This window comes from Sciurus vulgaris, assembly GCF_902686455.1.
Source record: "Sciurus vulgaris genome assembly, chromosome: 2".
Taxonomy (NCBI): Eukaryota; Metazoa; Chordata; class Mammalia; order Rodentia; family Sciuridae; genus Sciurus; species Sciurus vulgaris.
The window spans coordinates 147,625,290-147,652,890 of NC_136462.1; the positions used below are offsets into that span (position 1 = coordinate 147,625,290).

Below are 27,601 nucleotides of genomic sequence, written 5' to 3' on the forward strand. Positions count from 1 at the left end.
ATAACCAGTTGAGTTTTACACTGGAAGTTTTTGTTGTTGTTTTGTTTTTCTTGCAGTGCTGGCGATTGAACCCAGGGCCTTGGGCTTGTGAGGCAAGCACTCTACCAACTGAGCTATATCCCCAGCCCAGTTCTTGGTTTTTAAAGTACCTTTTAGAACTTTAAGGTAAGGTCAGACAACTTTGCCTTGCTTAGAGAGCAGCCTTTCAGTCTTGAAGTAAGAAGAGAGGACCTGGACCTCAGGTATAATTTAGCATCCCACTGGGATATTCTTGAGAGTAAAAGAGAACCTTACTAATAACCACATCAAAACAGCAGACAGACTCCAGGAATCTCTCAGACAAACTAGGATGAACAGTCATACCATTCTATAGAGATTACCCACCACCCATGACCCCTTACCATAAGGAGATGCAGATAATAAAGAAACTTCTCTTTTGTTTCTACTGATCAATCTATCTTACAATATTTGATTAGATCATGATCCTAGATGTTTCTATAGACTTCTCATATCTACCATTTTAACTGATACAGATTCAATTTGGGATCAAGTTCATGATTCCAGATTGACAGCTATGAACTGTGTTGCCTCTGCAAGTTGATGATGGCAGAAGAACACAATGGGAAAGAAGGAGGGAGAGAAGGGTGAAGGGGGAGAGAATGTGAAAGGGAAAGGAGTGGAATGCAGAAGCTCCAGCATCTGGCAAGAACACCTGCTGCGAGTCAGGACTGGGAGCTTCAGGAAACATGAGGGTTCATACCCAGAGCAGAATTGTGGAGAGACAGTGATAGGTTCTGTGCTTTCAGGAGAAGATCTGAATGCTGCAGAGGGCAGCCACAAGAGGGCAGTTTTTAGGCAGTTTATACCTGGAGAAACTAAACTAAAAGTACTCATTTTTTATTTCAGAGATAAGTCCCAGGCTAACTAATGTGATGGGCAAAGAGGGGCTATTTTCTTCCCAAGTGACTCAGTTTAACCATAGCTTTCCTTTTGGCTTTAAAGAAATGACTCACATAGTTTTGCTGTGAAAGTGACAGGCTGCCGGGCTTCTCAGCCACCCACCTGTCAGTCAGTCATGTTATTAGTCTGACCATGTCTTTCCCTCAGATGAAACTTAGTAGGAAAGACATTTCAAGTCCTGGTTTCCCACCCTCTGCATAGTCACACTGGCCAACAATATGTACTTTCATTCCACGTGAATCAGACTTCCTTTTTATTCACCTAACGTTTTGTGGCACACCCACCAAGTGCCAGGCCCAAGCCTGGCACGGAGAATACAGAGATGACTCAAAGTCTCCATGCACAAGGAACATCAAGTCCCTGGGTCCCTGTATTTTAGCCTACTTAGCCGTGTTAGTGTCATTTTGGGAAATGGCTTTTGAAATAATAGTTTTCAAAAAAGTCTTCACCTTGTCTTTCTTCGAGGGTAGGGGCTTGAAGAAAAAGGCACCAGACCTTTCCTATTTTCTGCAGGTGTCTTTTCCAAGATGGCCCTGTCTTATTTCTCTCTCTAAGGCCAGGTCAGCATCTTAAATTTCATCTTATCTTTGAAAAGCTGCAACAAGATTAGGTATCTAATCTTGTTACTAGTGCTAATCCCAGAAGGATTAAATACCTAGAACTTTATTAAAATCTCCCTCATATTAAAAAACAGATTACTGTAGCTCTTTGTAACCTAATAAGCCAGGGAGGGCTTCCAGTAACTGAGGGTATTCGTAACTGGCATCAGGTGGAGATCCCAGGAGGACCCAGTGTTATCCAGAAGGCTGATTCTGGAACTGGAGCTGGGCAGACACACCAAGTCTTTGCCCTTCTCTTGCCTGGAGCAAGTGGCAGCTCTTCATGAAACACCCAGCAGCTTGTCCAGCTTCAGGCTAGGCTGGCGTTTTATCCAGATCAGATATGTTCAGATTTAATTAAAAGGAAACTCCCAAAGTGCCTACACAATTAGCTTTAATTGTTCCTCAGTGGTGTAGCAAATCCAAGTTTTGTAACTGCCCCAGTGACATCTGAACATCTGCACTAGGTCTCAAATAATTAGTCTCAAATCTGAGTAAAGATAGATGGGTCTAAAAGGAATCAGGGAAATAGTAAGACTTAATAATTAAACAGCACAGTAACTATAATAGTACTATTATTTATGTAGAATTGTGATACAAGGCAAATTCTTAAGCCTACCAAATTCTGTAAGTAGGACCCTGCGATCACTGTTTCAAGGAGCCCTCTGTTTAAACTCCATCTCTAGAACTGATTCAGTAGGTTTGGAGTATAGAAACATGTATTTTGAACAAGTTCCCAGGTAATGCTAATATTGCTGGCCCAGGGACTACACTTTGAGGACCCCTGGGGTAACACATCATTCTTGCAATGATATTTAACCTTCATGTGGCTTTTCTGACTCACTTTTTACAAGAAAGATCACTAGCAAATAATTGTATATATTTAGGAATTTAAAGTTTGTTTTAGTTTTAAGCATGACTAATAAAAAAAAGAATAGGGCAGCTGTATGTGTATTGTGATACCTAATGGTTTCCAAGATATTGTAGAGGGATAAAGCAAGGTACTAAACAATGTGTATGCTACCACTGGTATTAAAAAAAGAGAGACAAACATCATCACCCTACGTACATGTATGATACATAAACAGTGTAACTCTACTTCACGTACACCCAGAGAAATGAAAAGTTGTACCCCATTTGTGTACAATGAGTCAAAAGGAAAAGCAGTAAACAGCAATATTTATTTATTAAAAAAAGAGAAAGACTAGGAAACTTACCTCTTATAGCATCTTTTATGTCATTCAAATTCTATACCATATACATGAATTGACTACTGAAAAAAAATTTAAATTCAGATTCCTGGACCTGGTCCCCATTTTATAGAATCAGCTTCTCTGGGAGTGAGACCCAGGAATGCCCATTTCTGACACCCTATCCAGGTGATTCTAGGCATACTGCAGTTTAAGAACTCCTATGTGTGGTTGTTGGTCTGACTCAGTCTGTAACCCACTACAAAAGGAAGACAGATACTGGGAGCTTGCCTCAGGCATGGCTTGCTGATTAGGGAAGAAGCTGTCCAAGTCTATTAGGAATGTCAAAACTTCTGAGTCAGTGCCCAGGTCAGCAACTCATGTTTCCACCATAAATTCCTTATCTTCTCATACTAGTCTGGGTGATTTAGTTTGGTTTGATTTGGTTTGATACTGGTAATTGAATCCAGGCACTGAACCACTGAACTTCATACCCAGTTCTTTTTTTTTTTTTTATTCTTTATTTTGAGACAGGGTCTCACTAAACTGCTGAGACTGGTCTCAACCTTGTGATCCTCCTGCCTCTGCCTCTGTAGTACCTGGAATAATGGATGTGTGCCACCGCACCCATCGCCAATCTGTTTTGTATATACTTCCTGCCAACTTTCCCATTATGTGTTACTTAGGTTGACTCCCGCAGTCTGAGGTTGGGCCTTAGAAGGATGTGATAAATCACTTTACTTGTGTATGGCTATTTGTCTCCTCCTCTTAGCAAAGCTACAGAGGTACAACATGGCTCCAATAGCTTCCCAAGGGGACACCAGTTGAGATCATCCCTCCTGAGCAAACTAGGCAAACACTTCCCATCCAGAGGACTCCTCTGAGTATTTCTGAATGGAGCTGCTTCCCTTGGCACCCTGTCCCTATGTCACGAAGAACATCTTACCCTAATCTGACAGAGCATCCTGCCATCCCTCTGAACTTAAGTCTATTTTTCCTTCCCTCCCCTACGCTGACAAGAAGATTATGTAAATAACAGCTACTTGGTACTTTTCTTAACATATGAATCATTGTCCACCTGGGTATAGCATCTCAATTTGAAGTTCATGAAATTGTTCCCAGAGGGGTTTGTTCTTGATTTATTTACGTCCATGTGTAAAAATATGTTCTCATGCACACCTATCTATTCCAACATCCATGAGCATCTAAACCAGTTTCTCATGATCCATCTTTAAAGGAGCATCTATTTCATACATGGACCTCTACATGCAGGTACTCCTGCTGCCTGTTTAATACTAAGGGAGGGAGGAGAGACTCTAAGTGGCCAAAGAGTAGTATCTGTCTGCCTGTCTCTCTTTCTTTCTCAACTCACACATAAATTTCTTGTCTTTTGGTATATTTGCACCAGTTTAGTAACCCTCCAGCTTGCATTTTTTCCAATATTCATTCACCTAAAATGATTGAGTGACCTCATCCATTTTTTGCCCAAAGGCTGCACGTGGGAATTTGGAGCCATGGTGAACTACATTAAGAAGACCTATCCTCTGACCCAGTTGGTTGTTGTGGGCTTCAGCCTTGGTGGTAACATCGTGTGCAAATACTTGGGGGAGACCCAGGCAAACCAAGAAAAGGTCCTGTGCTGTGTCAGTGTGTGCCAGGGGTACAGCGCACTAAGGTGAGTCATCTCCACTGCATGCACTTACTTCTTTTTTCCATCAGGTCCTTCAGTTAGCATTTGTTTATTGAGATGTCCTAATGCACCAGACATGGTCTAAGAGAACACCTTGGTAGACAGAGCAGAAGTTTCTGAGTCTTGGACTCATCTGGTTTTGATTCCATGTCATACATTGGAGTTGTCATATCAGACCTGATGAGCCTGGGATACGCAGCTGCGTGTTAGGATCAGATCTACAATTGGGTGAGCCAAAGACCCTGTTAATAGCTGCTTCTTCCCTCGGGAGTGTCTGTGAGGTGACTACTGTGTCCATGCTTCAGGAGTATGGCAGAACCATGGGTTTAGGAGAGGACACAGGAGATTGTGAGTTAGGATCTGAGAGCAGCGCCTTATGGTTGCATATCTCTCCTACCTGTATGAGGCCAAGTCTCAGATGGCATCTGGAAGGGCTCTGTGGAAGTCATTTTACCAGTGTCCTCACATCTAGGTATTCATATCTCTGAGACATCCCAGATCTCTTCACAAAGGCATTGACCCACTGGGTTGTCTCTTGCCCACAGACACCTGTAGGATGAGTTCAGCAGGGTATGTTGCTTCTCTGACTCCCTTCAGGATTGCTGCTGTCACTGAGCATGGTGGTGCACACCTATAATCACAGCAGCTCGGAAGCCTGAAGCAGGAAGATAGCAAGTTCAAGGCCAGCTTCAGCAACTTAGCAAAGTCCTAAAAAACTTAGTGAGACCCTGCCCAAATAAAAAGGGCTGAGGACATAGCTCAGTGATAAAGTACCCCTGGCTTAAATCTCCAGTACCAAAAAAGAAAAAAAAAAAAAAAAGAGAGAGAGCATGAGCAAGAGATTGCTGCTGTCCAGCTCTCTCAAATCTGAACACACATACACTCACACACGTTTCTCTCCAGGCTCTTCAGATGCATTTGTATTTTTTTTCTTAGTGCAGTGGTGCATGCCTGTAACCCTAGTGACTTGGAAGTCTGAAGCAGGAGGATTGCAAGTTTGAAACCAGCCTCAACAACTTAGCAAGACCCTGTCTCACAAAACTAAAAGGGCTCAAGATGTGGCTCATTGTTAGGTCACCCCTGGATTCAATCCCCAGTATCACTCCCCCACAAAAAAACTATTTTTTTCTGTAGTTCCTCTTCATTATAATGTCTTTGATATTAAAGATGAGCATGGGAATCACTTGATTCCTTTCCTAAACCATCTTCTGTGAACTTGCTATGGATGCTGTGTATTCAAATAACCTTGAATTTGATAAATAGGAAGATAAACAAGTTTGTTTTCTTTTTTCTTTTGTTCTTCAAAACACAAAATCCTAAAACAGCTTCATTTCATTTTGCTGCAGTAGCGCCATCTGCTGTTGCCAAGAGTATATGATAAGCCCTGTTAGCAAACAAGTGTTCTTAACTAGGCCAAAGCAGGTTCAGGAGTGTAGGAAACTAGAACCTGGAAGTGCTTTATATTTCACCCCTTCCCTGAGACCTCAAAAGATTTCAAACATATAATTATGTACTGTCACATCAGCCTCTTGCAATAAAGAGGAAAAGAGGCAATTTTATTCTCTGGAGCATAGAGAATGTTTGGGCTAAGATCAATATAGTTCCACACATGGAAACTTGCAACAGGTCAAAAAGACACCATTGTCCCATGTATGCTGATGCTACCAGAGGCTCAGGTCCCCTTAACCTTTTAACCAGATCTTCTGAAGGAATGAAGGATAGTTCTTTCCTTTAAACCAATATAACCTTTTTTTTCTCTCCTGCCAACACTTGAGGGTGATGAGCCTTTTCAGCCCTGGGATGTGGCAGCTGTGCTCGCATGCGTCCTTTTACATGGAGGTGGAGCAGGAAGGCCCATCTGTGTCTGCAGGGGCCACACAGGAGTTCGTGCTTCTGGTAAATTTTTCCTAGCTGATCCTGGAGGACTGCCTGCTCAGTTATTCCCCTCCTTCTGGCTTCTCATCCCAGTAGCTTGCCTCCCTCTCCTCTAGTCTAGCCAGAGCCAACAGAAGGCTCAGAGAGAAGCCAGCCACCTGCTTGCTATAGTTACCAAAGTCTAGCTGCTGCTAAACCAATTTACATCCCATGCTGCACATGGGAGATGGGGGTACTGTCCCAATTGGTGTTCCATGGTATGTAATGGACTTTAACATGTTCTCTCAGCATAAGCAGCTGCCAACCAGCCTGGTGAAGCTGCGTAGTCAGACATAGTCTCTCTTCTTTAGTTAATTAGCTGAAACTTCATTATGAAGATGCTTTATGATAAGTTCATCCATGAGTAGTGACCAGACAGGAGTCTGAGAGAGAGATCCAATGGGACCAGACAATTACTGACAGGTGAATTCATTCATTGATTGTTTCAGCTGGACTTCCTCCTATGTGTTGGGAACACAGCCCTGAATAAACACCCTCATGGAGCTTGAGGAGGGAAGGGAAGCTTTTTTGGTTTGGCTCAGATAGAATCAATTCATCTTTCCTGTCAAAGCTCTCAGAAATATGACCTTGCAAGGCAGGCATTCTGTCATCTCAAAATATAAAAATAAAAAGGGTTGGGGATGTAGCTCAGTGGTAGAGTGTCCCTGAGGTTTAATCCCCAGTACAAAAAAAAAAAAAACCTGACATTGCAGAATTGACCGATAATCATATAATTAAAACAGAAGCATTTTGTTGATAGAGTAAACAAAGATAGTCAACATCTGAGGACTGTACCACATTTAATGACAATAGGATGATATTTACAAGGCCACAAACCAACAAATACATGTTAGTGATATGTTACACACTAGGTACAAGGTGCTCAGAAAAAGCAAATTTTCCACTACTGGGTTGTGAAACTGACAAATGGATTGCCCTTAGTTCCTGAAGATTCTTGTTGATTTTGTTGTTGTGGTTGTTGTTTTCAATCAGAAAAATGAGGGGTTGTGTATATACCCTTGATTCTAATCCATTCTTATAAAAGTATACCTTGAGGGAAAATATTCTAATCAAGGAAGTGGGTTAGTGGGTGGCCATTCCTATGCTAGCCTAAGTTCCACCTCCTTGCCACATCCTGTCACCCCAGTAGAACTAACAAGGCTCAGTCAGGCAGGTATCAAAGACTCTTGGCCCACTCCCCAAGGGCATACAGATGTGGGTTTCTTCTGCTCATACTCTCAAGCTGAACTAGATACCTCAGCCATGGAAGTAATCTCCATGAATTCTCTAGTTCAGTGAATTCTCTAGTTCAACCCCCTGATTTGGCACATGAGACAAATTAGACTTGAAACGTTGAAGTTGCTCATATAGAACCTGGTGAATTTTCCAAGGTGTTCTATGAGTCATGGGTCATGGCTCTACCTTTTGAGCCCAGACATCTTATACCTTCATCCCTTCACCAGACCCGAAAAATCTTTCTCCTGCCTCCCTTCGCTGCAGAAACAAAGTGGGTAAATCAGAATTTGCATCTGTGGGAGCTATAAGTGTGAGGCTCTCAATGGGCTGTGCATGTAGTGGTTCCCAATAATCCATTTGTCTCTTTTTCTGTCTCTGGAAATGGTCCTCACATCTCACTGCAGTCTAACCAGTTAAAACTCACTTTGACTCTTCTCTGTATCTCTTTGATCTTTAACATTCCTCAGCAGGGCAATTAATTTTCAGTAGTTCAGAACACTTTTCTTTTTAGTACATGGAATGTGTGTTTTTATAACACACCAATTTTGATTATGATTCATTAAACTGATATAAAATCAAGTTTCAGTTCCTTAACTATATACCCAAAGGTTGTAAAAGACAGCTCCTAAAACATAGTGGCAAAGAAAAGATCCTAGAAATCAGTGTTAGCCAAAATAAACTGAGTGAGACACAGGTCCCAACATCCTTGTCCTGGTCCTTCCTTAGGCCCCAGGCATCTGTGAACCACCGGAGACCTTCATTGAGCAGCACCCGTGCAATTTATTATTCCAGCAAAAATCTTCCTGCAGTGCCAGAGCATCTTTTTATATCTTAATGTTATGGCAGCATCCTTCTCCCTTCCCTACCTCTGCAGCCCCTTAAGGAAGGTACTCACAACAGCAGGAATGTTCCTTCAGTTAGGAGGTGAGCAAAGGGAGAAATGAATGAGGCAAGACAAAGCTGGGACTCTAAGCTTGGGTTCAAGGTCAGAGAGGAGAAGCCCACTGGAGCAGCAGGGCATGGCTCATGGTTGGGTGACCCCCTTCCTTAGACCATAAGGTAGGTGTCCACAGTGCTGCCTCACCCTGGGTCCCACCAGTAGTGATCTAACCTGTCCCTTCTGTTCCTGTAGGGTATGGGGAGGTTCCCATACATTTACACAGTGGTCTTCTGACCTTGGAAGGTGGTATTAGTCTCCACTTTGACCTTTGAACTTTGTGTTTTAGAAGCATACCACAGGCCATTGAATCCACAAACCATTCCATTTCACTTTTAATTCCCCCCTTATTTTTAAATCACGAAATTATGGAAAATGTTTGTCATGCCAAAATTGAAGTGTGGCTGCTTTAGGGAAATTACTTTTATAAACACTCTGGATTTAAAAAAACAAAATGAAACACCTGTGAACCATTCAGTCTCCTTTGTTGCCATCTCAAAGATGAAGCCTGTGGATTCTGTGTGGGTTGAGTGACACCCAGAGGAATTTTCAGAGTGGTTTCAGGCCTGGAGACTCAGAAATCTGCAAAACGAAACTTTCCCTTTAATTGATGTGGACCAGTGTCAACCTGTTTGGATTCACTCCCAGGGAGGAGAGCATTGAGTGGGAGGACCAAGTGCCCATGGTGGAAATGAGCCCATGGGGTGTGTTGACCTGACACGAGCATGGACACCTGGCTACTAGAGCCTGTGGACAAGGCCAGCCGTGCTCCCATGCCTCCTCCACAGGGTGGAGGCAAAGCCTGGGCTCTGGAAACAGGGACACCATCCAGCTAGTGCCACCACTGGGAGTGGGCTAACTGTGCTGACCATGCATAGCCCTAATGACAGAAAGACTTCCCAGCCAGCCCACCAGCTGTGCCTGGGAGGTGTTGCTGGCCTCCTTGCCTTCACTTCTGTCTCCTTGCCACTGCAGTGTTTTTAGGCTAATCAAAAAAAAAAGAAAGGTTTGCTTGGTGAAGGTCAAATTTTATGATTTTCTTTAGCCTCTCAAACAGCAACAAGAGAAGTTGTTTTTAGGTTTTTCTCTGCACCAAAGTTCTCCACATCCACCCTAACCTTAGAGGCTCCCATCATTAACCCGTTAAGTCTCACATTTTTAATTCTGCAAATATTGCAGTAAAATTGACACAGGTACATTAAAATAGATTGGAAATCATAATCTAGAGTTAATATATTATTTTAATTATAATATATTACTACTGCTATACAATTATATATTATATACTATATTTAAGTTTTTATGGAAGTTTCACATGGGATGATGGAACAGAATGGATTGGGTCAGAAAATCCCGCCTGCAGGGTAGGAAGTCGAATGGAGAAAGTATTCAAATGACCATCAAAGCAGACTCTGGCAAGTTCTATGACTAAGGGAAGGCTGGCTGGATGAGGGTATCAGGAGCATAGCTCACAAACAACAGTGTCTCTCTGGCCCTGATAGGTCCTGCTGGCGTCAACTTCAGGGGTACGTGGTGGTTCCTCCACAGGTCTCTGCAGAAGTTTGAGCGCTGCACAGCAAAGCCCCTGTCCCAGCATCAGGCCACAATCCAAGCGCCCTACAAGAGCATCTCATGCAGCAGCATGAGCCCCCACTCGGCCTGCATCCACCACAGCCTCCCCACCATATCCCTCTCACTCTCGCTGTGGTTCTTCCAGGGCCCAGGAAACCTTCATGCAGTGGGACCAGTGCCGGCGCTTCTACAACTTCCTCATGGCCGACAACATGAAGAAGATCATCCTCTCACATAGGTATGGCCCACTCCATTCTCTCAGGAGACATACGGTTGCTTTCTGAGATCTTTTGGAAGTCACCAAAAGCCAGAATTCCTGTTTCTCCAGAATGAAAAAACAAAAACAAAAAAAAGCAAACAACAGGGTAGCAGCCCTTGGGGTTCTGCCCAAGCTGCTGAGTGACAGGAGGCTCAGGGTGAAGTGTCAGCTCCTGCCTACTCAAGGCTGGAGCTGTTCCACATTCACCATGCTTATCCTGCCTTCGCAGATTAAGTGCTTAGAGCAGTTCCTGGAGAACAGTAGCCATCGACAATTAGTCGCGATAATTTTATCATTATCCTTACTACTTTTGCTACCATCTCTTCTTCCTCCCCGACACATGCCTCTCTCAGCATCTCTGCTTGTAGTCCCAGCCCATCCTTTAAGGTCCATCTCAGGTCTCTTCCACTAGCTTGCTTTTCTGCAGCTTCCCCGATGTGAATCCTGAGTCTTAAACTCCATGGAAAGCTTTGGAGGGTTTAGGTTTGTTTTGTTTTCTCCCAGAGCCTGGGAAATAATGAGCACTCAAAAATTACACTTTGGAGGGATTTTTGTCATCACCCTAGGTAAAGCAATCAAGCCAAGTGATCAGTTTGTTAATCTCTGTTGTTTTTGTTGTTGTTGTTTGTTTTTGGTCTTGGGAATTGAACCCAGGGGTGCTTAATCACTGAGCTACATCCACAGCCCTTTTTATTTTATATTTTGAGGCAGAGTCTTGCTAAGTTGCTGAGGGCCTCACTATATTGCTGAGACTGACTTTGAACTCACAATCTTCCTGTGTCAGCCTCCCCAGTAGCTGGGATTACAGGCATGCATCACCACACCTGGCTGTTTGTTTTTTTGAGATGGTGCCTCACTGCATTGCCCAAGCTGGCCCTGAACTCCTAGGCTCAAGCAGTCCTCCTGCCTCAGCCTTCTGAGCAGTGGAGACTACAGGCATGCACCTATACTTACCTCTTAGTCTCTTTTTTCCAGTGGTTAAAAGGAGATGTTGTTGAGCAAGATCCTAACTTAGTAAGGCCCTATCTCAAAAAAAAATTTTTTTAAAGGGTTAGGGATGTTGTTCAGTGGTTAAATACCCCTGGGTTCAATCCCTGGTACCTAAATAAATAGATAGAGATGTTTTGCTGCCCATCCCAGCCTGATTCCAGATGGGGCTTCCTGTGAGTGGGTCATATGATGCCTGAGCAAGGCTTAGGCTCATAACCCTTCAGGCTGCCAAGCTGCCAGGCATACCTTAGGTTCTTATGTTGGGTGGGTACAGAACAGAGGGACATTTATGTCTCTGTGCTATGACAATCAACTATTTCCATTCAGCTCATGTAGTTTGAGCATCAGCCATGTGCCAAGATGGGTGTGACTCAGCTGAGTGGGTGGGTGCTCTGGAGAGTTGCCAGAGTTATGATTCCAGAAGGGGCTGAGCCAATCCACCAATGCCCTGTATACCTCTTCAAGAGAGACTCCATCCAGAGAAGATCTGTTCTGCTCAAGGGCTTATTCTTACTGCTAAATTGTCTCTAAGGTTCAATCATTATGTGATTCTTAACAAATTGCAAAAATGTGCGTAAGTATATTTACCTTTTAAACTTTTCTATAAAAAGCCAGATACCCTGAAATTTTAGAAAAACTTTGTCTTGTGAACCCTGTCCCATAGATATATAAGATAATCCTCCTAATTATCTTTTGAAAAAAAAAATAAGTACTAGAAAAATGTCTCTCTCTTCTTTTGGAAATATTGCGAACATATCCCAGGACATTGAATTTCCTACCATAGAACCAAACCTCAAAGCAAACTCAGTCCTCCCTCAGCTGTGTGACTGAGAGTCCTTGCTGGGAAGGGCAGGCTACCATGCACATTTTGACCCCTTTCTTTGTCATGGTCCTCTCAAGATGGATCTGTCTCTCCCTAGAAATGACCACTGTACTGAATACAGTTGGCTCTCTATTTCCATCAGTTCTGCATCCCGTTTCAACCAATAGCAGATAAAAATATAGACCCACAAAGGTTGTATTTTTCCTGAACATGTACAGACATCTTTTCTTGTCATTGTTTCCTAAATAATACAGCAACTGTTTACATAGCATCTATATTAGTTATTATAAATAATCTACAGATGATGTAAAGTATTCAGGAGAATGGCATAGGTTATGCAAATCCTAAAGCAAGGTATGGTTGTGTGTGCACCCATAATCCCAGTTACTCAGGAGCCTGAGGCAGGAGGAGGAGCATGTGAGCCCAGGAGTTCAAAGTCAGCCTGGGTAACATAGCGAAATAAAACAGGCAAACACACACACACACACACACACACACACAATAAATAAATCCTACACAATTTTATGTAAGGAACTAGAGCATCCATGGATTTTGTTATGGGGTAAGGGGCAGTGTCCTATAACCAGTCCCCCATGGATACCAAGGGATGACCTTATACAGCTTTTTAGCTAAGTCTTTGGCCATAACTCTCATGGCTTGCCTCTGGACACAGAAGCAGCTTCTGTTGGTTTCTCTCTGCATGTGACTGTTTTTTTTTTTTTTTTTTAAAGTTGGTATATTATAATTGTACATAATAGTGGGATTTGTTGTTACATATTCATATATGCACACAATAGAACCGTATAATTTGGTCAATTTCTACTTGCTTTTGTGTCTCCCCCAAGGCAAGCTCTTTTTGGAGACCATGTGAAGAAACCCCAGAGCCTGGAGGACACGGACTTGAGCCGGCTCTACACAGCTACATCCCTGATGCAGATTGATGACAATGTGATGAGGTGGGTCCACAAAGCTGGGAGAGGAACGGTCTAGGGCAGGGTGCCAGGTGGGAGTCTGCAGGCCAGCTGTGCCCAGCACAGTGTTTTGCTTGTCCCTCTTTAGTGGTAAGGGATGTTTTTCTTTGACTAAGCAGCCAGTGTTTAAAAACAGAAGATTTCACAGAAAAATTCTAATTTCTTGGGAAACAGGTAGAGGATCTGACAGCTCGTCCTGCATGGCACAGTTGGCATGAGTCTAGGGGCTGGGTGTGCACACTCTGGTCACCCGCAGTCACCCCTGGCTGTTCTGCCTTAGGATCAGGGCAAGATCAGGTGTCACACAAATCTGCCTTCCCAGTGCAGGGAAAGGAAGTAAAGTTACCATCAAATATGGAAAAAGAAAAGACAGGGCAAGAAAGCTATGTGTTTCAAGCAAAATGAACAGAGCCTGTTTTTTTTTTTTGGAGGACTGGAGACCTCTTTTCATGTAAGATGCAAACCCTGTCCACTTTACTCGTTTCTTTCCACCTGCCTGGCCCCTCCAAATACCTGTGACCCTCACAATGTCTTCTTTCCTGCTGCCAGTAGTGTCTGACTGAAGTTGGCTTTAGCTGGAGAAGGTATTGATCTCTGACCCCAAAAGATAATCCTTTTTACTTTTTTTAATATTTTTTTTTCTTTTCTTTTTTTGGGGTACTGGGGATCAAACCCAGGGCCTTGTGCTTGCAAGGCAAGCACTCTACCAACTGAGCTATCCCTCCAGCCCCAATATATTTTTTTAATACTAGATGGACATAATACCTTTATTTTTATGTGGTGCTAAGGCTCAAACCCAGTGTCTCACACATGCTAGGCAAGCACTCTACCACTGAGCCACAATCACAGCCCCTCTTCTCAAGATTTTAATAGCCTTCCTACACCAAGTAGCCTTAAAATGTGCTCGTTAACAGTTTAAGGGAAATAGAAACTAGGAAATTATTGGTATGTTCAAAAGATGAGAAGGAACCATACCCACCTCCACTTAAGATGGTGCATGTGACTTACTGAGTGGTGTCTAATAAGAAAAAAAATTTAATTTTAATTTTTCAATTCATCTTCTCAATTTTTTTGAGCCCAAAAGAGAATGTCCTCAACTCTCCATAAAGTCCTTCTTTCTTAATCATGTTGAGTAGTAGTAGCATCAGATAAGTTTTGGCAGCCTCCTCACAGATCTCTCACCAGTCATACTAGACGAATAGGATGCAAAGGGACCAATTTCACAGGGACAGAGGTCCTGGAGATGATCTGTACACACAGCCTCCTAGCAAGAGTCCCTGATGGTCTAGCCAGAGCTCTCCTGGCAAATCTGTGTAAGGAGGCTGGAGGTGGCAGAGAAGCACAACTTTGGGGGAGGCAGGACATCTTGAAGACCCAAATCAGAAAGATCCACCATCCAGAAACCAGAGGTCCTACCCTGTGTCAGAGAGAAATGAGGTTTTCAGAAATCCTCTGACTTAGTATTGATTTGGGCATCCTGGCATCAGAGCTCCAGGGTGAACCTTGCCAGGCTTCTCAAAGCACAGGGCAGAGCAAAGCTCCAGCAGTTGGTGGGGTGTGGTGGCGCACTCCTGTAAGCCTAGCATCTGGGATGCTGAGCGAGGAGGAGCACAAGTTCAAGACCCTAAGTAACTTAGGGAGACCTGGTCTCAAAATAAAAAAAATAATAATAAAATAAAAAAAGGGCTGGCGATGTGGTTCAGTGGTTAAGTGCCCCAGGTTTAGTCCCTGGTAAAAAAAAAAAAAAAAAAAAAAAAAAAAAAAAGCTACCCTACCCAGTTTTTAGACTGGTGCACTGAAGGTTTTGTTAAATGTCAGTTTGTCTCTGATTACTGCTCCGTGGATAGACAGAACTGGTAACTTGGAACCCCTGTTTCATCTTTATTTTCTAAACATATTTTATTCCCATGTATACCAGGAAGAATTCTTTTGAAAAGAAAGTTCTAGCACATGTCTTTGAATTTCAGTTTCTCCGTCTATGGTGATATGGTTTTATTACTGTTTCAGGTGAAGTAACATTCACTAATAATTATTACAGATAACACTGAGAAATTCCTCTCAGCCAGTTACCATGCTAGTTGCACTTCAGTGTCATAAATATCACAGCACCAGCAAGAAGTTCCTATTTTCACACCAATTTTACAGAGGAGTAGCCCAGATGAACCATTCACCTGAAGTCACATAGCCAGTAAGTGGCAGAGCCCAGATTTGAACTCAGATGCCAAAGCCAGTGTTCTTGACCCTAAATACTGCTGTGTGTTCTGCTGATAGATAAGACAAGTTAATGTAGAAATTGGTGCAGTAATAAAATCAACTGAGGGTTTAGACCAGACTTGATGACCTGTGTGTATTCTACCAGTGCTGTTAGTGTGAGAACTGAATAATAATCAGCTCAGTATTTCCATCTTAATGACAAATGTTACTTTGTACTCCCCCCACCTTTTTTTTTCCCCCTTGCCTTTTCTTGGTATGTTCCAGGAAGTTCCATGGCTATAACTCCCTGAAAGAGTATTATGAGGAAGAAAGCTGCATGAGGTACCTGCACAGGGTGAGTGGACAACACTGGCTCAGAATTCATGTCATTCCACCCAGCTCCTTCCCTGGTACAAAAATATTCTCCCTGGGCTGGGGTTGTGACTCAGTCTGTAGAGCACTTGCCTAGCATGTGTGAGGCACTGGGTTCAATTCTTAGCACCACATAGAAACAAATTAATAAAATAAGGTCTATCAGCATCTAAAAAAATTTTTTTTAAATATCCTTCCAAAATTTCCTAATGGAAGTTCAGCCAGAATCTAGCTAAATCTGCTCTAGTTTTAGACATTTTTTTTTTTAATTGAACCAAAGTCTATTCCTCTGTGACCACCATACACTAATCCCAGAACTGCCCCTTAGACCAGGCTGCTCCCAAGTCTATACGAAAGCCTTTAAAATTACTGCAACACCCCGGTTTCTTCTTAGACTTCCTTTGACAGTATAATCCTACCTGGTTTGGGCCAGGATTCTTCATGGGAGATCCAGCTGGGTTTCTTCTCATCCTGGACCCTTCTTTTTTGACCATCAAGTATTTTATTAGTGTGGTGCCTAAAACTCAGTTCCAAATTCCTGCCTGGTGAGTATAGAGTAAAATAGATACATTTCTTTTTGTTTTGTTTTGTTTTACTTCTGAACTTCTGTTTTTCTTGAAATATTTTTTTTAGTTGTCAACGGACCTTTATTTGTTTATATGTGGTGCTGAGAATCAAAGCCAGTGCCTCACACATGCTAGGCCAGCACTCTACTACTGAGCTACAACACCAGTCCCTAAACTTCTTTTTTGTTCTTTTTATTCATGACAGTAGAATATATTTTAACATTTCATACATACATGGAGTATACCTTCCCATTCTTGTGGTTGTACATGATATGGAATTATACTGGTCGTGTATTCATACATAACCATAGGAAAGTTATATCTGATTCATTCTACTGTCTTTCCCATTCCCATACTCCCCCTTACCCCCATTTCCCCATCCCAATCCAGTGAACCTCCACTCCTCCCTCCCCATCCCTATTCCTCACCCCCGACCTATGCCTATTGTGAAGCAGCATCTGCGTATCAGAGAGAACATTGGGCATTTGGTTTTTGGGGATTGGCTTATTTCACTTAGCATGATAGCCTCCAGTTCCATCCATTTACTGGCAAATGCCGTAATTTCATTCTTCTTTATGGCTGAGTAATATTCCATTGTGTATACATGGCACATTTTCTTTATCCATTCATCTGTTAAAGGGCACCTAGGTTGGTTCCATAGTTCAGTTATTGTGAATTGAGCTGCTATAAACATTGATGTGGCTATATCACTCTAGTATGCTGATTTTAAGTTCTTTGGGTATATGCCAAGAAGTGGGATAACTGGGTCAAATGGTGGTTCCATTCCAAGTTTTCTGAGGAATCTCCATACTTTTTTCCATAGTAGTTGCACCAATTTGCGGTCCCACCAGCAATGTATGAGTGTACTTTTTTTCCTACATTCTCGCCAACACTTATTGCTTGTACTCTTGATAAGTGTCATAAAATAGATGTATTTCATTATCAAAATGATGAGGAGCATGTCTGTTGATTAGGTAGACTGGTCTGCATCAATGCATCTTTTAGCAGTTATAGTAAATGTGTGTATTAAATTTGTGGCTAACCAAAATTCCCATGTTTTTTGACCTGGCCCATCACCAAGGCAGTCTCTCTCATTCTCTCTTGGCACAACTTCCCTTTTCATACAATCACAGAACTTCTCATTTATCTCTGTCAGTGTCCACCTGCTGATTTGGCTCATCATTCCCCCAGCTAAAGCAGATAATTGTAAGCCGCAGTTCTGCTGTTTTAGCCTTTCCCAGCTAGTTTAGCGTCATCACTCAGGCTTTTGGCATCTTCATTTAAGCCATTATATAAATGTCGAACTGTGTGCTGCCAACATCAGAGAGCTCCAGGAGAGCACCACCATTCACTCGACGTGGCTGTTCAGGAACATCTGAGTTCTTTGTCAGCACCCTCTCCATTCAAATACAAAAGGAGACAACCATTGGCTGTTTTGCTAAAGTGGACATTGAATGCATTCCTTCATTCCTGCAAAATATTCACCTAGATATTCAGCAGCCTACTCCTGTTTTCAACCTTCAGATTCTTCTAGAAATTCTCTTTTGTCTGGAGTGGAGTGCACTTCATTTTCCTTTCCCACAGTGTAAACCAAATAAGTGGATACAAAACTCTTGGTAAAGTCATTTTTCTGAAAGGTGTGACTAATTTGAAACACTATGAAGACCATCAGAAGTATTTTGACAGGGAATGCCACTCAGCATTCCCCTCCCTGCTCCCGTACCCAAGGACACTGGAAGCTTTGCTCCTGCTGCCAGGTGGTGATCACAGTGCACTCATAACTCGGACCACTGCCAGTAAATACCAGGCATCCTTATCCCACCTGTTTAGCAAGCTGAGCTGTAACCCTCTTCCCTTTGCTTCAAAGACATGTCTAGTAGTGAGTTTGAGCCTTGAATCAGTGGGATCAATGGGATCTAGAAAAAGGAAGTGATCATTTAATTCAACTCTTTGTTGCTGTTGCAGATTTATGTGCCTCTCATGCTGGTTAATGCAGCTGATGATCCTTTGGTGCATGAAAGCCTTCTAACCATTCCAAAGTCCCTCTCAGGTAAGTGCTTCTTCTACTGCTCCCCAGCCATGCAGCAAATTCACTGAGACATCAGCTCCTGAAGACCAACCTCTCTGGGGAAGGACAATTCATGCCTATCCTTTAAGTCCTGGTGCTCCTAATATAGGAGCCAGAACCATCCTTGATGTCTATCACCAAGACAGTTTGGGGAGAGTCACCTGGTGTTCTGTAGAATTATTGTCTCAGGATCATGGATTCATTAAATGGAGAGTTTTACACTTAAAATTTGATCTGAAAAGCAAAACAAAAAAGCCAAACCAGGTGCGGTGGCACACACCTGTAATCCTTGCTCTTCAAGTGACTGAGACAGGAGGATCGCAAGTTCAAAGCCAGCCTCAGTACCAGTGAGGCACTAAAGAACTCAGTGAGACCCTGTCTCTAAACAAAGTACAAAATAGGGCTGGGGATGTGGCTCAGTGGTGGAGGGCCCCTGAGTTCAATCCCTGGTACCCCCACACACACCAAAAAAAAATCTAGTTTTATTACCTCTTGTGACAGCCTTTCCATCTGCTTTGAGGATAAAAATATAAGCAACTGAAATGGCAAAGAATGTTGCTCATGAAAATGTTACTGTGCCTCAAGCCAGTACAGTCTCATTTCATGCTGGATAAGGAGCTACAAGGGAAAGGAGAGTGCTTGCCCAGCATGCCCTAAGCCCTGGGTTCCAGCCTCAGCATCAGCAGGATAAGAGAAAGAGAAAGTACAGAGAAGGTAGAAGGAGGAATTGATAGGGAGTTGCACAATTACTGTTCAGTGTAATTTCAGATCCCTAGGACATCATCTTCACACTCTGATTCTCCCATGACCCTCAGGAGACTAGATAATAGAGCAGACAAAGGGCCCACTGCCAGGGCCCTGTTATTTACACTGCCCAGGTCAGAGGCTATATGTAGGACAGATGTCACCTTGATAAGGAGCTATTGCCTATCAACCCCCATCTAACCACAGACTCAGTGCACAAGTGCAACCCACTCAGCCACGTGTATGGCAGTGAGAGAAAGCAACAGCACTTGTCCCTTCTGGACCTCTAAGTGATGTTTGCAGCACCAGTGCTGTCACACAGAAACTTACAAAACAGCAACTGAAGAGCAAACATTAAGTGGGTGAGACTAGACAACAGCCCCAGGAAGCCAGCAAGGGGGCCCTTCGCTTCCTGTTGAACCTGGCTGCCCCTGTCTGCCCCATGTACACATGTCTTCAGTAGTGGCCTTTACTAGCCTGTGTGGGACCAACCTAAATATGGAATCAGGAAGTAAAGCTCTCAGTCATTAACCCAGAATGGCCATCTAGCATGTGCATTGGCAGCTGGGCTTTAACACAACTTGCAGCTTTAAGTCTTAGTCTTGAAGATAAATGAGTGGGATGAAAAATGATTGACACCGTTGAATTCTCCTTATTCTCTAGGAAATAACACTCTAAATTCTGTGAACCTCTCCTTAGGGATTGCCCACCCTCAGATTATTAAATCAGAATCTGCATTTTAACAAGATACCCCAGGTGAATCCAGATGCACAAAGTTGGGAAGCATAACCGAGCACCTGGAGAGCTTTAGCAGTATCCATGCCTGGGTTCCTGCTCCCCGACTCATCCTTCTCCTCCCACCCCCGAGTTTCTGAGTTAATTAGTCTGTGTGCAGCCTAGACTTAGGGAGCTTAAAAAGCTCCCCAGGTGATTCTAATATGCAGCCAAGTTTGAGAACCACTTAAGAGTTCCAAGGATTTCTAAAGCGAGTGCCCATTCTTCCCCAAAGGGGAAGGGCATGCTGATCTCAAAACTAGCTAGGTTCCACCACTGTCTTGCCTGGCTCACTTAGGTGATTTTTCCCTGTGAGCAAAGCCTAGGCCGCTTTAGCCAGCTCACTCCCCTTCACATCTCCTGCCTGGAGCTAACTAGAGTGCAGTAACTCTGTCTGCTTTCTTTTCCCTGCAGAGAAACGAGAGAATGTCATGTTTGTGCTGCCTCTGCACGGGGGCCACCTGGGCTTCTTTGAGGGCTCTGTGCTGTTTCCTGAACCCCTGACGTGGATGGATAAGCTGGTGGTGGAGTATGCAAATGCCATCTGCCAGTGGGAACGGAACAAGTCGCAGTGCTCTGACACAGAGCAGGTGGAGGCTGAGCTGGAGTGAGAGCCCTGGACTCTGGCGCACTCCAGCAGCCCTCCTCGGGAACCCGCAACCCTTGCCCGCTGTTTCAGGTCTCCCATCTCCCTCAGTGACCTGGACCTGACCTCAGACCATCAGTGGGGCCCCACCGTACACACCTGTCTCAAGTAGGCGGCTCTCCCTGGGAGCTCCAGGCTATTTTTGTGCTTAGTTACTGGTTTTCTCCATTGCATCGTTAGCCATGGTGACAAATGACAGGGTCCTCACCTTCCTGTCTGGTTTTTTCAGCATCTGATTGCTTTTAAGCCAATTACATCTAGTTTCCCTATTAAAAATGTGTCCAAACAGCCATTTTGCTTTGCCAATCAAAAGGCTTTTCCCTGAGAACAGTGAAGGATATATGTGGTTTTGTGGTGGTTGTATGTGTCCTTACGTAGACCCTGACAAGAGCTCACCATTCTGGGCCAGTGCTGAAGATGTGACTCAGCTTGGGAGTCTGAGAGTCTGCAACTCCCAGGCCAGAGTGCGGCCTCTTAAATGGCAAAGAAAATTCCGTCTGAGTCACAAACCAAGTTTCTTCCCTCACCATCCACTAGGACAGTTCCCTCAAACCTTATTGCCACTGCTGAGAGTTGCTTGAGGCACTTGTTAAAAATTCAGCCTCCCAGGTCCCTCCCCTTGGAGAGGCTGACTCAGTGGGTCTGGGAAGGAGCCTGGGGATTTTAATTTTTGACAAGTGCCCCAAGGAATTCTCATCACCGGGCAAATTTGGGACACATTGTTCTACAGCGCCTTTAAATTAGAAGCATCTTGGTGGCTCATTTTATTGAAATTCATTGTCAAGGTCTGTTGCATACCTGCCCTTGTGTAATCAGTGTGGTGTCCCCACAAAGGACCCTGGGTGGAAGTGGGCATTTGGGCTGAGCCCTGGCTCTGCTTCTCATCCTGCTATATGACCCTGGATAAGTCCCTTTGGACTTGATTCTCTTCGCCTATGAAATGGGGGACTTGGACCAGGTAGATCGCTGAGATGACCACCAGTCCTAAGTTCAATGACAAACTCAGTTTACTGAGCTTTGAGAGAACATCCCTCCAGGCGAGGCTGGGAGCTCTTCTCCCAGGCTAAGCATTTGCCTTTCTTTCCCCCTACCCCTCATTTCATATAAAGAGATTTTTGGGGTCTTTTTGAGCACTTAATTATAATTTTAGTTGTTTTTTTTGTTTTGTTTTGTTTTGTTTTTAACCTAGGTCCCTCTAACTCTGGCTTTTGATACCAAACAATTCAAAAGTTGGATCAGAGTTTGAAGAAGAAAAAGATATTTCCAACCAAAGAGGGTGTTGTTTTGAAACTAGATTTTTAAATGAGTAGCCTCTATTTGTTGGTTGGATAGATCTTTCCGAAATGTCTTCTCGAGTGGAAATATCACTATAGGTTTCAAGTACTTCTTTGCTCCCATCCTGTGGTACTTGAAGATCTAAGAACCCTGTACTTTGAAAAATCAGCAGTTGCTCTCTGGAATTAAATAGAACTATGAGTGAAAATGCCTGGATACTTAAAAATATGTATATTTTCTCTGCTGCATCTCCTTTGGCTCCAGGACAGACTGGAATAAGTGGTCTGTGTGGATGTTTAAGGAATAAAGGGAGCCATCTGGGCAACTGAATGCCAGCCCTCATAGCCACGGTTTGGGCATTGACCCAAGTGACTGTGACAATACATCTGTAACCTGACAATCACCAGATCATCCTAATAACATCAGAAATAGCCATTCTCTCAAAAGACTGAGATTTCTGTGGTCTTAACTTTGTCTTGGTATAATTTCTCACACTCACCACATTATTATTACGACTTTTCCTCCAAGTTGGCATTTCTTTTAATGCATTTCCTCTTTTTGATTGTGCACAAATTGGCACTTTACCATCTATGCCTCAGTTTGGAAGCTAGTCCTTCTCTGTTGCTTCTCTCTCTACCATCCACAGCTGTAATCTAGGTTTAGGACCATATTTTCATTTCTCAGACTTTTTGCAAAAATGGGTCAATCAAGCAATAACTTAACAGGATTGAATCAGCATCCCCTGGAAGTGAGGGGCTCCTTTCACTTGTTTGAGGCCACATCCTTGACTTACTGATGAAGTAGTGGCCCAGGAACCCCTCCCTCCAGGAGAAGAGACAGTCCTGAAGTCTCACACAGGAAAGGGGAGGGGTGGTCCTGGGAGCTGGCCTGTACAGCAGGCCTGGAAGCCTCCCTCCCCAGGAGAGGCAGGCTGGGGCATATCCTTTGTTGCCATACAGCCGGAATTCCCCACCCCCAGGACTAGGGGCCACGTCCCAGCTGAAATCTCTTTAGTGTGGAACTCTGAATGCCACTTACATTCCATTTTGGTTCACATGAAATCAACTGAAGCCCTTTATTCGCGCTTCAGGCTCTCAGGCATGGAAATGAGAATATGACTGTGGCTGTCTTACAGGAAAATTCTTGTTTGTCCCTGAATGAGAGCACAGAGGCGCTGAATGTAGAGATGCAAACTTGCCTAATAAATGAGGGAGCAGCACTTTATATGTAGGTCATCTTTTTTCCTTTCTCTGGGCTTCCTCGCTTTTCTTCCCAAAGTCATTCATTTCTGATGATAATGTGAATGCTCTTCTTGCTCTGAAGGTCTTAGTTGGGCTAAGGCAAGGCTGGATTTTTAGAAAGTGTTTGAATATTCTATTTTGAAATCAAATTAAGAATATATATCGCATATGTCTAGACAATTCTGTGGCAGGAATAACACATCAAAAACCAAGGGAGAGAAGCACCCCACTCTTCTCCAGTATACTTCCTGCTCCCCACCCCCAGATAATTTAAAGAAATTGCTCCCAGTCAAATTAGGATTGCCTGTCTCAAAAAAAATGTGTTGAGTCTCTTTGATTCATGTATGTTAGAAGGGAGTTTAACAGACTTGAAGAAAACCTTTTCTCTTTCTTGCAGTGAGTTTGCACCCATGATTCCAGAGCAGAATGAAGATAGAAAGCTATTTGTTGTTACCATATTCTTTTAACTTCTCTGCAGCATTTTACACATAAGGGAACCTTAGGCCCTACCATGAGAGTGGAAGTACACTGAAAGGAAATGTTTGTTTCTTGATGTGGTATTAGGGAACCCGAGACCAGGAGACCTAGCTTCTTATCCCCAGTGTCTCTGATTTACATTGGATAAGTGGGCAAGTGACGTCACGCATCTGAGTCTGTCACCTTGTCTTAGGCCATCTCTAAGACCACTTCATTTACACACCATTTGCTTGATCGTTATTGAACATTTGCCTGAAGTTGGCCTCTTCAAGACCTTGCAGGTAGAAATGGCTGTGTCACCAGCCAAGGTTCATTTTGAGGGGACTTGAGAGAGCAAGTTTGTGCATTCAGCTTTTCCTGGTTAGGCCCCAAAGCCCTATGTTTCTCACCGTCTTCTCTCCCAAAGGGAGTTGTCATTGCAGTGCCCTTGCTATTCTGAGGGCAGTCTCATGACTGTGGCAGATGCTGGCCATCAGGATGAGGATAATACCTCCTCCATCCTTCAGTGTGACCAGGCAGAGCGTGCAGAATGCCCAGGGCAGAAGTCCCTCCTGCACCAACTTTCATTCTGTCCACAGTCTTCACTGAAGTGAACTTCTGGGCAGCTGAGCTTCTAATGGCTGACATCAAGTGAGAGTTCTCTTTGTAACTAGATACTTGAGATGGATTTTGCCTGCTCCAAGGAAATGATACGTGTGTTCTTGTTTGTGTTTGCCAGGCACACAGGTATCCTAGATGAGAGAGGCTTTTCTTGTGGCCTTGACCCTGACTTAGAACTGAAGTACAGATCACTGAAACACCACATCAAGTGGAAGGAACTTATAGGTCTTCATCCTTTAGGAAGTCAGGAGAGTCATTAGGAAACATTTCGCTGCAGCACTCTGTCACAGTATCATCTGGATTTTTTTTTTTTTCCCCCAAAAAGCCTTACCACACCTCTAGAAAATCCCCTGGTATTACAACAATATTGTGGTATAGGAATTCAGATTCTTCTGCTGTGGAATTTTGAAACAAAACCAGAGTATCCTCAAGTGTCCTGCAGGCTCCTTATTATGTTCTGTCCCCACTTCCCACCCCTCAATGATAGACATAAACCAGACTGGGCCAAAACACCTCTTCTCTGGCATCTCTCCATCTTCTTGGCCAAAGCCACTCTGAATTACTTGGATGCTCAAAAAAAACATGAAAAGTGGCCTTGCCTGTAGCATGTGGAGGCCAAGCAATTGGGACAAGGTTTCCCTCCACCTGTTATCTAAGCAGAGGGAAGTACCCCATCCTTCATAAACTAGGATTGCTTTTGCCAAATTATACTTAAAGCTGAGAAAAGGGGAAGGGGCCCTGGCTGGCAGAGAAAACTGGAAGGCCATCCATAGCAAAGGCTGCTTCTCACCTGCATCGCTGCTGCTACTGCCTCTGGGTGCTGCAGCCAGCATCCTCCATCGTAGCTCTTAGAAGCAGGCCATGGAGTCCAGCTCCTCATTTTCAGGCTCCCAGAAATAGACAGCTACCGTTTTGGAAAAGTCAGTCTACCATGTTTTCTAAACTTTTTTCCAAGCTTATATGCTGGGAGAGCTTTCATGGATCTCTAATAAATATGCTGAAATTAATTTCTCACCGGTGGAGTAAGTCAAACATTCTGAGTTTCACAAAGTTCTCAGCTTCTAACTAGAACTCCTGTCAATTAATAATGAAATCCATGACTACCTTCTTCCCCTTTTCGTCCCCATTAGCCAAGAAATCCACTATTGCCATAAGTTGGGGACAGACCTCTTACAGCATCTGCAGAAATACCCTTAGTCTCAATGGGCATTCTCCTCCCAGACCACCCACATCAAGCAGCCAACAGTCACCTAGAATAATTGATCTGCTTGGTCCCAGCGCCAGCCACTTCTCTCCCAGGCTGATCATATAAATGGACCAAGTCCCTGGGTAGGACTTAGATTTTTTTTTCTTTCTTTTTTTTAAATTTTCATTCTGGCCACTTTAGTTTTCCTAAAGCACAAGTCCATGTAGAATCCTCTCCAACCAGTTCCAGATGGTCTGGGTCTCTCCCACTGTCTCAGGAAGACCTTCACTGTACCTGAGCTTCTGACTTCTGCCACTGCAGCTGCCTTAGTGGGGGTGGGGGTGGGGGGTAGGGGGCGCCAGTTTGCATCTCTCTTTTTCCTGGTTGACTCACTTCAACTGCATTCTTCTGTTGGCAGATCTGCTTCAGATTGATTTTTGAGAACCATCACTTTCACATTCCTAATTCTGGTTCGTTTCGTTTTGTTCTCTTTGGGTTTTCTGAAACTTTTAAATGCTGCCCTGAAAATACTGTATTTTTGAGTTTGTGTTCTGGAAGCCTCCATGCTGCTGGATCTTTGGGGGGAAATAACAGGATCCTTCAGCAACGAGGTGTTTAAGATTTGCAACTAGCAATGCAATTTTTTCTAAATATGAGGATATTTACCTTTATTAAGAAATTATAAATGATGGTATCCTTGATCATTTTGTGTTCTCATATTACTTTTGATTCTATTTGATTCTGTGTGGTGGTGAACAAAGATCATTACAAACAAAAACTGTAATTTTGTTATCTTTGATTCAATGGAATTTCTTTACTTAAAAAAATAAAGACTAAAAAATGCAGCATGGCTGTGTGTGCTTTGTGTAGTGGTAGAACTATGTAGGTTCTTCCTGTGCCTTCACCAAATCATGGGCTTAAGGGAAATGCACAAAACAATTTTTCCTCACAACTGATGTCAACCCAACCTCGCACACAAATACTAAAGATACGGCCAGCCCACAAGTGTCTTCACAAGCCCATCCTCTCCAGGCGAGAAAGCCAAGAACTGAAATGAGATGTCAACATTTTAACAAATTGCTAAAGTGAACCATGTAGACAGAATGCAAAGCAAGATGGAGATAGTGTTTGCCATGCGTGGTTTGGAGATGGTATTGATTTGGTGGTGGTGATGGTGATGTTTTCTCCTTTGGATCTTTCTGAACCAAAGCAAAGGGTCTCCTAGGGTCAGGCTCTGGTTCAGCCAAGAGAGCTGTACCACCCCCAAGTGCCTTGCACTCAGAGCCCTCCTCCCTCCTTGGCCATGCAAAGCCTTTGATGAGCTGGGCCCGGTGGAAAGTGTTGGCTTTGGAAGATGTGCACTAGCAAGACCTACGAATGCCCAATATCAAATTACAAGATTTGTCCCTCTCTTCTTAGCAAGCTTCTCCCCATCTCCTGTCTCCCAAAAAAGTAACCAGACTACTTTGTTCTTTTTTTTTGTCTTGTTTTGGGTGCTGGGGATTGAACCCAGGGCCTTGTGCTTGCAAGGCAGGCACTCTACCAACTGAGCTATGCCCCCAGCCCCCAGTAATCAGACTACTTTGATCTCAGAAAACCAACTTGCAAAGAATACTACCTATGAAAAGAACAACATGGGCCAAGTACAGTGACACACACTTGTAATCTCAGCAACTAGGGAGACTGAGGCAGGAGGATTGCAAGCTTGAGGCAACTTAGCAAGACCCTGTCTCAAAATAAAAAGCACTGGGGATGTATGTTTATGGTAGAGCATTCCTGGGTTCAATCCCCAGTACCAAAAAAAAAAAGAGATTTTTAACTCCCCTGTGTGGATAGGTAAGTGCTAGCAGCATGCCAGTTTGGTCCTTTGCTGCATCTCTTCTAGGCAAACTTCCAGTATTTGTGTTCAGTGACACTTAGTTGCTGCCCCAACACACCTAATATTTTTTATTATTATTCCTTACATTAACAAGCTCCTCAGCCCTGATTGTATAGGAAGTTACTTTCCCATGGTAAAGACTGACCAAACTGGACCTCTATATTGATAACCTCCCCTCCTGGTTTCTCTCAATTGTCCTTAGAGGGAATTACAGGAAGGTACCAGCCATTTATCTGAGTGGTTGAAAGACATTCCAAGGCAGTTTGGCCTTGAACTGCTGAATCTCTCCCCAAAGGACACAAATTTAAATCCCTCTCTCATGGCTGTGTGCTACCCAGAACTTAATTTTAATACTAGTTGGAATTATATCAGCACCTCTACTGAACAGTGGTTGCTTTTCTTTTAAAGTTGTTTCCTACTTTATCTGATGAAGGTTGGG

At 43.4% G+C, this 27,601-nt stretch overlaps 1 protein-coding gene across 1 annotated transcript in view; it reads left to right on the top strand.

Moving 5' to 3' along the window:
• ABHD2 (abhydrolase domain containing 2, acylglycerol lipase) overlaps positions 1–26,128 on the top strand; it is a 98,072-nt gene extending 71,944 nt beyond the window's left edge. The window contains exons 6-11 of the mRNA XM_079127515.1: positions 4,241–4,424; positions 10,244–10,336; positions 13,016–13,126; positions 15,620–15,689; positions 18,238–18,322; positions 20,273–26,128. Coding sequence (XP_078983641.1) covers positions 4,241–4,424; positions 10,244–10,336; positions 13,016–13,126; positions 15,620–15,689; positions 18,238–18,322; positions 20,273–20,469 — 740 coding nt within the window. The 3' untranslated portion in view covers positions 20,470–26,128. The remainder of the gene's footprint in view (positions 1–4,240; positions 4,425–10,243; positions 10,337–13,015; positions 13,127–15,619; positions 15,690–18,237; positions 18,323–20,272) is intronic.
• Positions 26,129–27,601: the final 1,473 nt, after the last annotated feature.